Source organism: Tripterygium wilfordii, chromosome 13 (assembly GCF_013401445.1).
Source record: "Tripterygium wilfordii isolate XIE 37 chromosome 13, ASM1340144v1, whole genome shotgun sequence".
NCBI lineage: Eukaryota > Viridiplantae > Streptophyta > Magnoliopsida > Celastrales > Celastraceae > Tripterygium > Tripterygium wilfordii.
In genome coordinates this window covers 13,623,331-13,636,270 of record NC_052244.1, presented here as the reverse complement: position 1 = coordinate 13,636,270, position 12,940 = coordinate 13,623,331, and the positions used below count along the sequence as shown (strand labels likewise).

Here is a 12,940-nt window from a genome sequence, read left to right as displayed (position 1 = left end):
TTTATTATCGTAATTTGTGAGAAGCCCATCATGTGTGAATGTCATCCTATAATATCTTCTCGCACTAATACTCGATCCAGGTCTCAATTGGTCCATGGAAATTGCAAGGTCTTTCATGTGGTCCGGAGGTTAAAAAAAATTACATACTAATATAAATTAAAAAATTAATTACCCAAATATAAATTAAAAAATTAATTGTGCAAATAACATATTTTTTTACTTACCAAATTATTTGCATAATTAATTTTTTAATTTAATACGGAAAAAACTATTTACGAGTACTTCAGGTGGCAATATCAGCCCTTCGATCTGATCATCCTTTACCAAACCCTAAACCCAAATGGCTCAGAACCCGTCGCACAGAACACGATCCTCTTTCTCGTCCTCCTCACCACCACCGTCCCGCCTACTCTCTCCCACTCCCTCCTCACACGCGTATCCAATCTACGCTCATTGCTTGGCGACTTATTGGGCTCGTGCAGCGCCAAGAATTTCGCCGACAAGCTCGAGCGAGGGCTAGGGTTGGCATGGTCGGCAGGATGGGACTACCTGAAGAATTACGCGTGGAGGGACTGGAATTATCGGGAGTTGTACGCGTTGTTTCGGACCGGAACGAGTTGATGAGGTACACGGGCGATTTGACTCGGGCGGGATCGGAGGCGGAGAAGGCTTACCGAGGTGTCCTTGGGATTTCAAAATCAGTCATGAACAAGCTCCTTAAAGTTTTCCGTCAATCGGTATTACCATCAACTCTTCTGTTTTAAGTATGTTTTTGTTTAAGCTTATTAATCAGCGATTAAGTATTACCGTCGAAAGAGGCGGTGGAGACGATACAGATTGAGATTGTAGACGGTGGATTGTTGAAGGATTGCCTTGAAATCGGGAGCATGGACGTTGCAGGCGTGGTCCAGATCCCGCTCCCCGATGATGGAAACCGCGATCGCTGGATTGTCTTCGAGACCAGTCGTTCCAGATTTTATTCCTGTATTTTGGGTTCGTCCACTGGGCCGATTGGGCCCATTTTGTCAAGTTATGCTCAAGCCCATGGATTAGGTTGGTTATGCACTTTTGTATGGGTAAGGCCTAACAATGGGGGGTTATGGGCTTATGGCCCATGTTTGCCAAGTATATATAGAGCTTGACATCAGTAAGTAATGATGAGTTGGCTGAAGATTGAATCTCTTTTATTTGAATTGGGGGATTCAAATTTGACTCTATTAACGGTGGAAAGAAAGTCATCGACCACCATTAATACAATCAGGTAGCCGTTTTCAACTGTTAATAGAGTTGTTGAATTTTTCCTTACAGACAAGTTGTTTCACTAGTTCCATCTCTACAAAGTTTCAACATTCAAATCAACGCAAAGCTGTCAATAGATATGGTCAACCAAAGCTTCATCATATTTGTAAGCAAGTGACATCTTCGTTAGAGTGGAAAAAAAAATGATTTTGTGTCATATAATAGCAAGTGTTTACGAAATATTTACATGTTCGGATTCTAAACTGAATTGGATTTTTGGATTTACTTAATTAACAAAATCTAAATAAATAAATTAGACAATAACCTAATTCGAGTTAGAGTTCGGACAAGTAAATCGGACAATTTTTTTTTTGTGTTTGAACATGAACCCGGTTTTAAACAGAACAAAAAATTTATGTTTGGCTTAAATTTTAAACATATAACTTATGTTCAAACTTGATTTAATTTTGGTCTGATAAATTCGATAATCTGAATCGGTTAGAGTTTTGGCACCCCTACATCTAGGCTAAGCCCTTATACTTAATTCTCTCATATCTAACTTGATCAAACTTTGCCTTAATTGCTCAAAAGGCCAGGGTTGACTTTTGCAGATCCAGGCCCATGTTACTCCTTAATTGTGACTTGACATTCTAAACATTAAGTTGTACCTACTACCATTAAATGCTTTGTGTGTGGGTTATACATCTCATGGGCCTTTTGACTTGAAATTCGTAGCAAGTGATTTAGTTGTACGTTTCTCCATCAGTTTTCTGTAATGCAGTTGCCGACGTCTGTAACTGTTTGATCTTATGATCAAAGAAGTGAGAAAACTGTCCTCTCCTCGTCGGATTGGTCTAAAAAGCTAGAGAGATGAAATGAAAAGGAAAGGAAAAAGGGTAAACTCAGATTCAATGTGAAAAAGGTGTGTAAGTTAGATTAGTACCACATATGTAATGTACTAGTACTACAATAGCTCTTAATTAGATATGTGTAATTGTGAATAATGACCTAAACCAATGGAACTGGCGCATCATTTTCGTGCATCATGAATGTTAAAAAATTATAAATCCGTAGGATTTAGCATAACGAATTTAACGATATATTTTTTGTTCGAAATAAAAATCAAATTCAACACGATCGAAACGTCGAATGTTTTGAGTTTATATCAGATGGTCTAAGATTGTCATGTCTGATCTCGATGCATTTGGTTTTTTTTTACCCCAAACTATTATCCCACATTGAAATATGTAGGGATTGATTCCTTATTTATAAGGATAACCCCACCCCCTAACAGGCTAGCTAACACTATTATAACACATTTTCCTAGGCTCATGTGAGTTGGGTTTACTTAGCCTAATTGTTTGGGTTTAAGGAGAAACAAAATCGTGTGAGTCCGATGTATCCACGAGAATTGAATAACCCAAAACGGACAATATTGTTGATATGTATGGGGGTGGGGTTGTGGATTTACAACAAAACAAAACATATATCATTAGATTCGTTATACGCATTTATGATTTTTTGAAAAAATTTCAAAGTTTTTTTTGGTGCACCGGTTGGGAACCAGTGCAGAACTAGCTGCTGCCTGCCCTAGATCCAAAATCCAGACTCTCACACATGTACATTACATCCGCGTAAAATTAAATGCCCCAACCAACTCCATCCCTCAACTGTAAAAAAGCTAGATGCTTTATTATCCATTGCTTCTCCTCGATCTATATATATATATACTTTATCCTCTTAGCTTTCCAAATGTACTCCTCACACAAACCACAATCCTCTCTTCTCTAGAGCAACCCATCTTTGGTTACTTACTTATATATATATATAATTATATATGAAGATGTGGAGGGTTGTGTGTTTGATGTTGGTGGTTCTTGGCATGCAATATGTGAGTACTAAAGGAGCACCACAAGTCCCATGTTATTTCATATTTGGTGACTCTCTTGTGGACAATGGCAACAACAACCAGCTTACATCTTTGGCTAGAGCTAATTATTTCCCTTACGGCATTGACTATCGCGGCGGCGCCACCGGACGCTTCTGCAACGGTAAAACCACCGTTGATTTCATAGGTGAGTTCTCTATCTACCTATCCATCCATCCATCTAATTACGGCAGTTACCAAATTTGTCAGTCTCGTGTAGTTAATCTAACCAAGGAGAGACATTATTCCCTTCAAAATTGTGATTTCCAGTTTTAGGTTAGATTTTATGTTCAGATGCCATGCCAATCAATGAGCAATAGATCTTGAATGTAATATAGTTGGAATTCAGCTTTGACAATTATGATGCTCATAAATAGTGGGCCACTTTTGTACACTCACTCCCGTCCAATGTCACATATATAACAGTAAATATTTGATAGATTGTGTGGAGCGTGATCACGGGCCAGATGGGTCTTGGATTTGTGGGGCCGACGTCGAGAGTCGAGCCCCGAAAGTGTGAAATTTCTAATTTTAAAAACAATGTGGAGGGACTTTTTAATATTGTGACATGTCTTTATTGCCTTGAGGGCTATCGCATTGAAAGACCGGGAAAAAAATTCACTGTATCTTATTCTTGACAATAGTGAAAACAACGGTAATTTTTATGGACGTAGCCTACATTGGATGAACGTCGTTAACATCTTATGTCTCTTGTTTTTGTTCTTTGATTTTCTACTATTCGATGTGAGGTGGGAATGTCACTACATGCTCAGTGAAGTACATATTTGACAACATATATGGAATCGTCAATTGTATCCATTCATCCTAATTACAATTATTCAAGGAAAAAAAATCTTAATTACTATTAATTAGGTCGATCCTAACGTACGTGTTTTTTTTATCATAACCAGCTGAGCTTTTGGGGTTTAATTCAGTCATCGGTCCTTACGCAACTGTAAGAGGTAATCAAATACTACAGGGAGTGAATTATGCATCAGCAGCAGCCGGAATTAGAGAGGAAACCGGGCGCCAACTGGTAATTAGCCAATAATCATCCTTAATTAATCAAATTAAATCTTACATATGACTTACAATACATACGATTGTGTTCATTTCATTGTAGGGTGCTCGAATTACGTTTAGTGGACAAGTAAGGAATTACCAAAACACAGTGTCACAAGTAGTGAGCTTATTAGGTAATCAAGCAGCAGCTGCACAATACCTAAGCAAGTGCATATACTCAATTGGGATGGGCAGCAATGACTACCTTAACAACTATTTCATGCCACTCTACTACAACACTGGCAACCAGTTCACGCCAGACCAGTACGCCGACGACCTCATTCGCCGTTACTCTACCCAACTGCGAGTAAGTTCTCTTCTTTTTTTCTTAACAAAGAATCTTTTATTGGAATGATGAAATTGACTGTATTGACTCCTTACAAATGCGGGAGGTCGTAAGTTCAACTCCCACGCTCAATAGTTATAGTATTATTTTCGGCACGGGTTTCAGCCTGATATTTACTGTCGCTAGTGTGGACCGAGCTGAGTTGGCAGCCCGAGTTTAGAACTTGTCCAACTGTTCGGTTTGATGGACATGTTGGATTGAGGAATTCTCGGTTACCAAAAAAGTTGTCTTTTTCTTTATCAATTCATATCTCAAATTTACATATGTTTGTGCAATTTGACTGATGATACGTTGTTGTTGGGTTGACGGTACAGAGTATATATAACTACGGAGCAAGAAAGTTTGTGTTGTTTGGAGTAGGGCAGATAGGGTGCAGCCCAAGCCAGTTGGCCCAGAACAGCCCAGATGGAAGAACATGTGTTAAGAGAGTTAATGACGCTAATCAGATATTCAACAACAAGCTTAGATCTCTAGTTGATCAATTCAACAATCAATTCACCGATGCGAAATTTATCTACATCAATTCTTTTGGGATTAACCAAGATTTGTTAGCAAATCCGGGCGCTCATGGTGCGTATAATGATCTTTAATGAAACAGTAGTATCCTATATTCCTATCTCGTTTGTTGTATGTATGTATATATTTTTTGGATTAGTTAAGAGATTATGTTCTTAATTTCAGGTTTACGGGTTACAAATGTTGGATGTTGCGGAGTTGGGAGGAACAACGGGCAAATTACATGTCTACCGGGGCAGATGCCTTGCCAGAACAGGAATGAGTATCTGTTTTGGGATGCATTTCACCCAACTGAGGCTGCGAATCGCGTTATTGGGGGGAGATCATACGCTGCTCAGTCTCCGTCGGATGCTTATCCGTACGATATCCGCCGGTTGGCACAGCTCTGATGATGGTGTTGCTGGTACTGGATGCTCAAAGGAGCAAACTAAAAAAAAAAAACTGGAGGTTTTCGTATTGTTTTCTATGTTATTGTGTTGTTATTGTCATGAGGTGATCATAAAGTGTAGTCACTTATGTGGAGTGTAATAATTTAATTTTGCTAAGTTTGAATGTCATTGTAAGCAACATATGATTTGAGTTTAATGTTTGAAAATTCAGTCCAAACACATTATAATAATATTGTCCGTTTTAAGTCAAAGCTCGCAATGATTTGTTTTCCTAGATGTCTCCGAATTAATTAGGCATAGAAAACGCACCACTTATGTATCAGGAACTGAACCTTTATTTATGTATATTCCACTCAATTATATTATGTCAATCCATACAAAGTCTTGACATTTAACAGTATATTAATTGTTGGCAATGCAACAACACTACAACAAAATAATTTTTTAGTGAAGAAATTTTTTCTGTCCCAAAATACTGAGTTTGCGACGAAAATTTTCAAAATTATCTATCGCTATATTTCATTGTAATTTTATGATATTTTGTGACGGAATTTCCGATCAAAATGAGACTCAATCCAACACTCTAAAAGTCTTATAATTTTTTGGAGACATGAAATCCATATATTATTTTCGAGGTGGGACACATGATGGTGGTAATCAAGTCTCTTTGTCGTTATGTGAATAAAAGACTTTAGGATTCGAATGATTAAAATCCAACGTCAAACATTATGATGAAGTCTATATTAAAATCCAACGTGAAACATTGTGATGAAGACCTTATAGACTTCAGACTCTATTTTAATTTTTAATGATGAAATTAAAAGCAATAACTCATTATGATGGGGCTTCATTAATCTTCTATTTCTTTGTAATCGGTTTCTTTTTAATCGAGAATGACAACATACAAATTTGATCGTCATCACACGTGCAATTAAATTTTTCGCCGAACGACAAATTTTAATATGTACCTAAACTCGAGTTGTCAGACATGCGCTCACACAAATTTTATCATTTGACAACAATTTGGGTCAAAACCCAATACAGGATCACAAGAGTATTTCTAATTGAACTCAAAATTTTTCGAGTTCATCACTCCAAAAATATTTCACCAGTAGGGCATCACCTTGGATTCACCTAAGTGTTTATTTCTTTGTAATCATTATAAGGGTGTTTATTTGACCCAAAAGCATGTGATCAACAATATTTCAATAAAATATGTTGCCTAGTGGCTAAACATAACGACTTAAAATATATGAAATAAATCTCTCTGTCATTCCAATCCTTTCTCCACTTTGATCAATCAATGGCATCTACATATTTATAATCCCTAACATCTGCACATATTCATCAGCATTTGCACATCTCATTAGGCACAAAATTGTTCATAGATGGATTGCAAGTGCAGGCTGTTATTGTACTTTGTGGTCTTTGTTCTTTCAGACTTGAAGATTAATGGTGTTCATGGAGATCAACAAGTGCCTTGTTATTTCATCTTCGGAGACTCGTTGTCTGATAGTGGCAATAATAACAACCTAAGCACTTCTGCCAAAGCTAATTATCTGCCTTATGGTATAGACTTTCCAGCCGGACCGACGGGGAGGTTTTGCAACGGTCGAACCACCGTCGATGTAATTAGTAAGTTCTAATCACTATTCGTACACACATCATTGACATTCATTGTTGCTATATGTTGCTCCATTTATATATAGTTGGAATCTCTATATTTCCCCTGTTCCATATTATTCTTGATTCATCTTTGATTCCACATAAATTTTCAATATTTGGATTGTCCTACTTTTACAAAACCCTAAATCAGTTAACCACTTCGGCGATAGGCAATAGTTTAGTGGTGAAACTCGATTCGGTGTGAAATCGTATGTACTCGGAAGATTCTAAGTTCGATTCTCACTGGGAGCAATACCTTTATGGTCACGCACTGAGTTTTGGCCTAATTTATCGTATTGTTAGGTAGGATTTTTCTGTCCGTGGGTCTGACGGCACAAGTTTAGACTCATATCGAATACTCAAATAACAAGTTTATATGATGTAGTTCTCAATTATCGTAGAAAAAAAAACTCCATCGGCTAAGCCTTATTTAGTGGTTCTATGAGGAGTCCATCTTCTCTAAATATTATTTTGTTTGGTCTCTAAAATAGTGGGAATTAAAAGGGATACATAAAACATTGGATCTGTTTCACAGCTAAACTCTTGGGGTTTGAGGAGTTCATACCTCCCTACGCAACTGCAAATGGCTCTGAACTACTCCAAGGCGTGAATTATGCATCTGGTTCCGCCGGCATTCGAGACGAAACTGGGAAACAGTTGGTAATGAGTTTCATACGACACAATCTTTGCTTTGATTTAATCAACTCCCTCCAAGGTCACTGAAAAATTTACAAATATTTTGCAGGGTCACTGCATCAGCATAGATGAGCAATTACAGCATCACAAAATTACAATCTCAAACATAGTTAACATACTTGGGGATCAAACCCAAGCCACCAATCACCTAAACAAGTGTTTATATTCAGTTCAAGTAGGCAGTAATGATTACCTTAACAACTACTTTGTGCCTGAATATTACAAGACAAGCACACAATACACACCAGAACAATATGCAGCAGTTCTTGCTAAACAATATTCACACCAGTTAAGGACATTGTACAATCATGGGGCAAGGAAGTTTGCTCTGTTTGGAATGGGACCTATAGGTTGCACACCACATGCTATCATGACTTATGGCACCAGCGGCTCCTTATGCGTCGACAAATTGAACGACGCAGCGATGCTTTTCAATGACCAACTCAAATTACTTACAGATCAACTCAACATGGAACTGAAAGATGCGAAATTTGCTTATGTCAACATTTTGGAGATCATGTTGAACTTGGCGAAATATTTTCCAGGTACTCGTTCGATCTCAACGATCTTATACATTCATCGCGTAGTTTTAATATCGTGTTTTTGGTATCCATCATAGATTTCAAGCCTGCGGTGAGTCCATGCTGTCCAGTAAACGAGTTTGGTCAATGTGTTCCGTCGAAATCTCCATGTTTTCTGAGGAACTTACACATTTTCTGGGATGCATTTCATCCTACTGAAGCTGCAAACATCATCACTGCAATCGGATCGTACCCTGCTTTTGGATTTCTAAATGTGCAGCTTCATGAGATGGATCTCTCCGGCCTACCAGCTCAGTTTCATTCTGTTTCGATCAATTCTCGAACCATGCTTGATTGATAATAACTCTGTCTCTATGAGCTTGCTGAAACAGAGTGTTCTGCTTCTGGCCCTGTTTATGCTCGAAAATTCAAAAATATTAAAATTAATTGGATAAAATTATTTTAAAATTTTGTTTCAAAAATGATGAAGATCGGGTTAAAATGGGATCAAGAATTGGATTAAAATCATAAAAGAAATAATAAGTAAAATTCGGAATGACAATATCGTAATTACCGGTATCTAATTGTAAGGGTACAATCTTAAAGAAAATGTTGAGGCTATAAATACCCTAAAACTTTCAGAAATTACGGAATAACCCATAAATTTTCAAAAATCCACCCGAGCACCCTCTCCTCACACGACCACCACAACCGATCGGAACTAATCTTCATCGTTCGATCACCTCTCCTCATATGGTTTGGCCCCCACAAAGATTCATTTGTAGATTATATTTTTTTTTTTGAAAGTCCACAGGCCACACACATGCTAAGTCATGCCCAAAGGGCATGAAAGCCACCACAGCGGATGAAAAACTACCAAAATCTCAAACCTCCTGATGAAAATAGAATCGAGCACCCTCTCCTCACAGGACCACCACAACCGATCGGAACTAATCTTCATCGTTCGACCACCTCTCCTCATATGGTTTGGCCCCCACAAAGATTCATTTGTAGATTATATTTTTTTTTTTTGAAAGGCCCACAGTCCACACACACGCTAAGCCATGCCCAAGGGGCATGAAGGCCACCACAGTGGATGGAAAACTACCAAAATCCCAAACCCCCTGATGAGAATAGAACTCAAGGTCTTGGGCAGACAACCTGACCAACCAGGCTATCTCGCATTCTCTTTTAGACTATATGACCAAGTGGTTATTATTACTTATTACTTTGTATTCATTAAAAGGGTATTTATTTGACCCAATCCACAAAACAAGCTCTCAAAAGCATGTCATCAACATTATTTTACTGAAATATGTTGCGTGGTGGCCTCTTTCTACACTTTGATCAATCAATGGCCTCTATATATCTAATCCCTAACATCTGCACATATTCGTTGGCCTCAACAGATCTCATTAATTAGGCACAACATCGTTCATACATGGATTGCAAGTGCAAGTTGTTATTATTATACTTTGCAGTCATTGTTCTTCTAGTTTTTCCAAACTTGAAGATTAATGGTGTTCATGGAGATCAACAAGTGCCTTGTTATTTCATCTTCGGAGACTCGTTGTCTGATAGTGGCAATAATAACAACCTAAGCACTTCTGCCAAAGCTAATTATCTGCCTTATGGTATAGACTTTCCGGCCGGACCGACGGGGAGGTTTTGCAACGGTCGAACCACCGTCGATGTAATTAGTAAGTTCTAATCACTATTGATACATACATCATTGATATTCATTTTTGCTTTACTTTGCTACATTGATATATAGTTGGAATTTCTATCTCTCTCCCCCTATTGCATATTATTATTGATCCTTTTTTTTTGGCCGTCTTTGATTCCACCTAAATTTTCAATTTTTGGATTGTGCTAGTTTTACAAATTAACCCTTATTAAATATACATACAGGCGCTGAGCCTTACCCTTATTTATCTTCAAAATATTATTTGGTTTGTTCTCTAGAATAGAGAGAAAATAATCAAGGGTTGCTAACACCATGTCATTCAGCTGGCGTGGGGCGCATGCACCATTGAATACACGACACGTGACGCTTTAATCACTATCAGTGAAAACCCCATCACCTTACCTCAAGTGCCGTGAAATCACTCCTCCTCTGTCTCTGCTGCCAGGAAATGCATGTACCCGATCTAGCATCCCTCCGCCTAACGGGATCCACCATTCCTTGGCCGTGGTTAAGAACGATTTTAAGGCTATGTGTTAAGTGTGGTGACCCATTTAATAATTAGCAGCAACTGCCTTTTTCAGTATACTAGTTAGAAAGAAACAAAATTTTCATACTACGCGTGGGATCAAACACTAGCCAAAAACCATGCCCGAAGACATTTCTTGAAAGACGATTAGTTAGTCACCACAAAAGGGTGCCCTCTATAGATTAAATCCTAGCCCATCACACCGTCGTTTCCACTACCGCAATGACAACTGGTTCGATTCAAACCCTGATCCTGCCATGGAAGACGGCTCGGTGACACTTGGATTCACGGAATCATAAGAAAATAAAATAAAAAGAAAGTATAAGTGGGAAACGAAAATGGGTGATGGGATTAAAGAGCCACATGTCGAGTATTTAGTGGAGCATGTGTACCACGTCAACCGAATGACGTGATGTTAAGCAAGCATTGAATATTTTCTCCTAAAATGGGGGAATTTAAAAGGTATAAATAAAACATTTGATATGTTTCAGGGTACTATAGTTCATATGTTTATTATTTATGAGTTAATTAATGATTTAAATACTAATCCAATAATTTTTTAATTTTTCTCAGCTAAATTCTTGGGGTTTGAGGAGTTCATACCTCCCTACGCAACTGCAAATGGATCTGAACTACTCCAAGGCGTGAATTATGCATCTGGTTCCGCCGGCATTCGAGATGAAACTGGGAAACAGTTGGTAATGAGTTTCATACCACACAATCTTTGCTTTGATAGTTTTAAGCACAAATTTAGTTAACCAACTACAAGGCTACTGAAAATCTACGTTTCTTTTGCAGGGTTACTGCATCAGCATAGATGAGCAATTACGGCATCACAAACTTACAATCTCACAGATAGTCAACATACTTGGGGATCAAACCCAAGCAACCCATCACCTAAACAAGTGCTTATATTCAGTTCAAGTAGGCAGTAATGATTACCTGAACAACTATTTCCTGCCTGACTATTACAACACAAGCAAACGATACACACCGTCACAATATGCAGCAGTTCTTGCTAAACAATATTCACACCAGTTGAGGACATTGTACAATCATGGAGCAAGAAAGTTTGCCCTGTTTGGAATGGGACCTATAGGTTGCACACCACATGCTATCGTGACTTATGGCACCAATGGCTCCTTATGCGTCAACAAATTGAACGACGCAGCGACGCTTTTCAATGACCAACTCAAATTACTTACAGATCAACTCAACATGGAACTGAAAGATGCGAAATTTGCTTATGTCAACATTTTGGAGATCCTGTTGAGCTTAGCAAAATATTTTTCAGGTACTCCATCTCAACGATCTTTATAGATTCATCGCTTAAGTATGACATAACATCTTGTGTTGATATCCATCTTAGATTTCAAGCCTGCGGCGAGTACATGCTGTCAAGTAAACAAATTTCGTTTGTGCATTCCGTCCAAATCACCATGTTTTCTGAGGAACTTGCGCGTTTTCTGGGATGCAGTTCATCCTACTGAAGCTGCAAACATCATTACTGCAATCGGATCATACCCTGCCTTCAAATTTCTAAATGTGCATCTTCATGAGGTGGATCTCTCCAGTCTACTAGCTCAGTTGCAGCACAATTAGTTAAGTTGTATTCTGTTCTATTAATAAAGTTCAGAGTGCAGATGATAACTCTGTCTCTAGGAGCTTACTGAAACAGAGTGTTCTGCTTCTGTCCCTATATGTGGGATCCATGAAAAGAATTATACAGACCCGCACTGATCCTGTCCAAAACCCTAATAGCCTGCACTGATCTTCTCCAAATCCATAGTCTCAAGACAGCTGCGACATAGACTGAACTGAAGGCGGACCTGATATGTAGAAGATCTCTCAAGCTTATCACAGATATCAAAATTCCAAATAAATTTGAAAATTTTATCGAACACATTGTGATACAAAAAATGCTCTCACACAAATTAAGCAGCCGCTGAAGAAAGCACAGGAAACAAAGGCAGGCTATTCATATCAAATTAAGGATGCATAGCGTCAATGTAGACATGAAAACAGATCAAGCAATAGATAAACCCAAATATGATTAAATCAACACAGCAAAAACAATAGATTTTGGAACAAGATTAAACCTGTAAAATTACAACAATCACAAACACAAACCCGTCGATACGAACAGCCGGAGAACTAGAGACCAAAATTTGAACATAGAAAACAGAAAATCAACAAGAAATTGAGGGATAAAGGATGCGGCTGTAGATTTCCTCGCCCGATTCGGAGAGAGCTATGAAGCGCGAACGGGACGAAGTTGTGCGCCCAACGGTCTAATGCTCTCCTCCGTGAAATTACTAAATGGGCCTCAACGCTCCAATGGACCGGCTTAATCCTTAAGAATGTAC

The 12,940-nt window shown here is 38.3% G+C and overlaps 3 protein-coding genes across 3 annotated transcripts; all 3 read left to right on the top strand.

Annotated features, from left to right (window-relative positions):
* The first annotated feature begins 527 nt into the window (after positions 1 to 527).
* LOC120013422 lies at positions 528 to 1,305 on the top strand. Its single transcript, XM_038865225.1, has 2 exons — positions 528 to 737; positions 819 to 1,305. Exons 1-2 carry the CDS (start codon positions 528 to 530, stop codon positions 1,140 to 1,142), a joined length of 534 nt encoding a protein of 177 aa, XP_038721153.1. The 3' UTR covers positions 1,143 to 1,305.
* A 1,677-nt stretch (positions 1,306 to 2,982) lies between these two features.
* Positions 2,983 to 5,675, top strand: LOC120011823 (GDSL esterase/lipase At1g29670-like). Its single transcript, XM_038862948.1, has 5 exons — positions 2,983 to 3,314; positions 4,078 to 4,202; positions 4,290 to 4,535; positions 4,889 to 5,144; positions 5,256 to 5,675. Exons 1-5 carry the CDS (start codon positions 3,077 to 3,079, stop codon positions 5,477 to 5,479), a joined length of 1,089 nt encoding a protein of 362 aa, XP_038718876.1. The 5' UTR covers positions 2,983 to 3,076; the 3' UTR covers positions 5,480 to 5,675.
* Positions 5,676 to 6,728: 1,053 nt separating this feature from the next.
* LOC120012620 lies at positions 6,729 to 12,273 on the top strand. Its single transcript, XM_038864055.1, has 8 exons — positions 6,729 to 7,114; positions 7,680 to 7,804; positions 7,890 to 8,385; positions 8,460 to 8,713; positions 9,785 to 10,061; positions 11,148 to 11,272; positions 11,373 to 11,868; positions 11,944 to 12,273. The coding sequence occupies exons 1-8, from the start codon at positions 6,868 to 6,870 to the stop codon at positions 12,174 to 12,176; spliced, it is 2,253 nt and encodes a 750-aa protein (XP_038719983.1). The 5' UTR covers positions 6,729 to 6,867; the 3' UTR covers positions 12,177 to 12,273.
* The last annotated feature ends 667 nt before the right edge of the window (positions 12,274 to 12,940 follow it).